The sequence below is a fragment of the Triticum dicoccoides genome, chromosome 5B (genome assembly GCF_002162155.2).
Source record: "Triticum dicoccoides isolate Atlit2015 ecotype Zavitan chromosome 5B, WEW_v2.0, whole genome shotgun sequence".
Classification (NCBI taxonomy): Eukaryota; Viridiplantae; Streptophyta; class Magnoliopsida; order Poales; family Poaceae; genus Triticum; species Triticum dicoccoides.
In genome coordinates this window covers 670837880-670841622 of record NC_041389.1, presented here as the reverse complement: position 1 = coordinate 670841622, position 3743 = coordinate 670837880, and the positions used below count along the sequence as shown (strand labels likewise).

Genomic DNA, 3743 nt, shown 5'->3' with positions numbered 1-3743 from the left:
TTGTAACATGTTTATTTATTTATTTATATCATGCACTCACTCTGAAACATGTTTATTTATTTATTTATATCAGTCCCACGCTCTGTAGCATGTTTATTCGAATTATACATACAATATACTCATGCAGATATACCTGCAAAACTAACTATTTTCCCCCACGCGCACGAAACAGCTGCAGCCCCTGGGCCACCGTCAACCCACCCGGCACCTCGACGAACAACAGGATCCCCAGCGTGGCGGCCGCCTGCTCCGCCGTCCTCACGCCCATCTTCTCGGTCGGCGTGAACTTCGCTGGCGACTTTCCCGGCGGGGGCTTCGCATCCGTCTTCAGCAGCTCTTCGGATAAGTCCTGCCACCCGTTCACCTGGGCCTTTAGCTCGTCGGAGATCTTCCCGCTCTTCTTATCCACCGCCTTGGGGTGCAGCAGGCCGGCCACTAACCCCGACACGGCCTGGAACCGCGTGGCCTCGTGCACCATGAGGAGCAGCGTCGTCACCGCCTCCCTCGCCTGCTGCTGCTTCGGGCCAGAGGTCTTGTCGGCCTTGGTACGCCCGTAGAGCGCGGTCACCGCGTCGGCCATCTGCTGCCGGCCGAGAGCTACTTTGGTCAGCTTGTCAGTGTAGCCGAGGAGGTCGCGGTAGGTGCCGCCGAACCCGAGGTAGGTGGCGCCGGGGATGAGGCCCGGGATAAGCTCCCACCACGTGTCGTCGCTGCTCTTGAAGCCCTCCCAGTAGAGGTTGTCGGCGCGGGTGGCGAGCGTGAGCCCAGTGCTAGCCGGCGAGGTCTTGAGCACGATGTGGAACCACCTGCTCGGCGCGACGTTGGGCTCGACCGGCGGCAGCACGGGGCGGTTGTGGGAGAAGTGGCCCGGGTTACCGAGCTTGTTGCGGACGCCGTTGATGAAGGTGACGTAGTCGGCGGAGCTGGCCGGGACATTGAACGTCTCGATGAAGAGCGGCTTGTCCACGCTCTTCGCCGGCATCACCGGTGTCGCCGCCATGGATAGATATAGTAGCGAGGGGAGGGGAGGGGGTGGGGTGAGATATGGGAGAGGATGAGTGAATTGGTGATCAATTTATAGGCGAGCGCATTGCGTTGTTAGCTATCAAGTCCAAGAGCAATTTGGTTTGATTTTCTTCGGGGAATTACTAGATAGTGGGTGCCCTTTTTGTGGCGAAGAACGATTCCTCCCACTTTCTCTGCTTGGAATGGGTCGCAGCATCTCGCAGTATCTCGAACTCGATGCTTCTAGTTCTACCGAGGGAGGCCACTGACCAAACCATGGCTGTTAACTTGAATAGGAAATCTGCAGCTCGAGATTTATTAGGGCATGTACAATAATGATATTTTAGAAGTGTCATGTAGGACAAATGATGAGTGGAAGAGAGAACTCATAAGAAAAGACTTGTCTTTTTTTATTTAAGAAAAGACAAGAGATGATCTCTTAGCACAATATGTCTCACCATATTTTTAGGAATGGCTAGTTATTGAAAATAAGACTAAAAAATGGCTCATTGTAGACATTTTTTGTCATTTTTAAATTACATGTAAAATTTAAAATAAAATTATTTTATCAACCATTGTACATGTCCTTAATGCTAACTTGGACCAGCTCTGTCTTTTGACTTCTGAGTACATGTTACTACATGCTACATGATCAAAGGCGCAAAAGTCATGGCGGTGATTGGGAAGGATAATACTCGTGTCAAGCTGCAAGCATAATCGTTTTATAGAAAAATAGGCGATCAATCCCGGCTCCAGTTTCTATTATGAAGCATATGATCAGTGAGGCCAAGGTAGCAGGTTCCGGTACCGACGCGGATTTTTGGGACATGCGGCCACGCGCAGCCCATATTCAGGACGTCCGCCTGTGCGTCGTGATGACTACTTTTAATAGGCCATCTGGGAATACGGGGCGGCTTAATTAGCAGCTTCCCAAATACCTCAATTTATACGCCCATGGTGTGGGATAGGGCTGCATTTAATGTTCTATGAATACACGGGCCAGGCGACATCCAACCGATCCAATAATTGCTTTGGGCGTTGGGTGGAGATAATTGATTTGTTGCCCAAGTTCGGTTCTCGCAGTGCGTATCTCGTCTTTTCGTCAACCATGGACGAACAGAGCAAGGTGTGAAGATAAGCTCTGCACAGACGGAGAGCGGCATCGGTTGCACAACACACCCACTACACGCTTCTCTCGCGTTTAGCAAGTAGGAAAAATCCATCGCTGTCGTCGTCGTCTTCTAGTTGTGGCACGCCCGTAAGCATCTCTCCGAATTTTTTGTCGCGAGAGACGCAGCTAGGAGGCCGTTGTGTTGACGGATCATCAATGGATTGTTGGGTGCATTTACATTTCGCAGGGGTAGCTGAGCGTATTCACTCCTCTGTTGTGTCTTTAATATGTGCATCGCATGTGGGGAGGACATATCTAGTAATACGGGATCTCAGGAGCTACAATGCTCGAATGAATCTTGAACCGCTAGATCATATTCAGAGGGACATGATAAATGCAAGGGTGATGACCAGCTCCTCCACCGCACAATATACCAGAAGCACTCCGGATTCTATACTTAATTAAGCCCAAGAGAATGGGAAGATGAGGATTTTCGGATTTCCTTAATTTTGCCCATTGTTTATTTAGCAGGAGCATGCGTGAAATGATGCATGTAACCTTGTTATCACAAGAAAAAAAGTGACACCCTCTACTGGTAAAAACCATATACACATTCTAACCTGTAGGTGTCAACTTAGAAAAAAAAGCTGTGCATTTTAATTAACCACAACATTCACTCAATTAGATTCAGTTCCTCATTAAGATAGCTGGAAATGCTTGCTTGTACATTCTGTACAAAAAACTCAGTTAGCTTCCGTGAAAGCAAATATAGCATGTACTAGGTCAGTTGTCCAACTGGTTTCAGATTGTACAAGCTAGAAAGGCACATGGAATATGTGAAGACCAACAGCGAAAATGTTCGTTTATAATAGTACTCTTTGTGGATTATCATAATTGACATTATATGCAAATTTACGGACTAGGCATGCCAGACTACTATTAGTGTTTCACGGGCAAAGTAACCAAAACATTACTAGATTTATTTTGTTAAACTTTTAGCAGTATAAAAGCAAAATACGAAGATGGCATAATTTCATATGGAGATTGCACAATAGCAAGACATGAGTGAAAACCAGATTTAAGTTTCTGTGTCTGGGCAATGAAACTAAGCCTTTTTTCTGCCCGTAAGTGAAACTGAGGCTCATAAACTAGTACAGTACTACTAGGAAAAGGGCCTGATGCTTAATTAATAACATGAATCAGAGTGTTTTTGTATATTCTGCGATGGAGAGGCTGCTCATCACGTGTGCCTTCATCGCGTCCCTTCCAACATAATCGAAAGACCCATGATCCATCAGAGCATTGCATCACTTGAGTTGCGGTATCACCAGATACGTTGCCCGCATATGGGCTGCCAGATAGTTGAATTATTGCCGTTGGGCTGCTGGGTGTGGGATTAATGCACGCGCTGCCTCGCGGGCCATGCACTGCATGTGTCAGGTGAAAATACACACGCTATACGGAATGCTATACAACGAGGCGAATTCTTTATATGGCCAGAGGGTATTAAAGCTGCACGCATAGCGCGGCAGCGTGCGGTGTGGATTTCGGACGCGCGTGGTGGCATGTCCATTCGCGATTTATCGGTTCCGGTATAGAGAAATAAAAACAACGACACACGACAGGT

At 47.8% G+C, this 3743-nt stretch overlaps 1 protein-coding gene across 1 annotated transcript; it reads right to left on the bottom strand.

Annotated features, from left to right (window-relative positions):
- Positions 1-1017, bottom strand: LOC119306590 (protein synthesis inhibitor II-like). Its single transcript, XM_037582770.1, has one exon. It carries the CDS (start codon positions 998-1000, stop codon positions 146-148), a length of 855 nt encoding a protein of 284 aa, XP_037438667.1. The 5' UTR covers positions 1001-1017; the 3' UTR covers positions 1-145.
- Positions 1018-3743: the final 2726 nt, after the last annotated feature.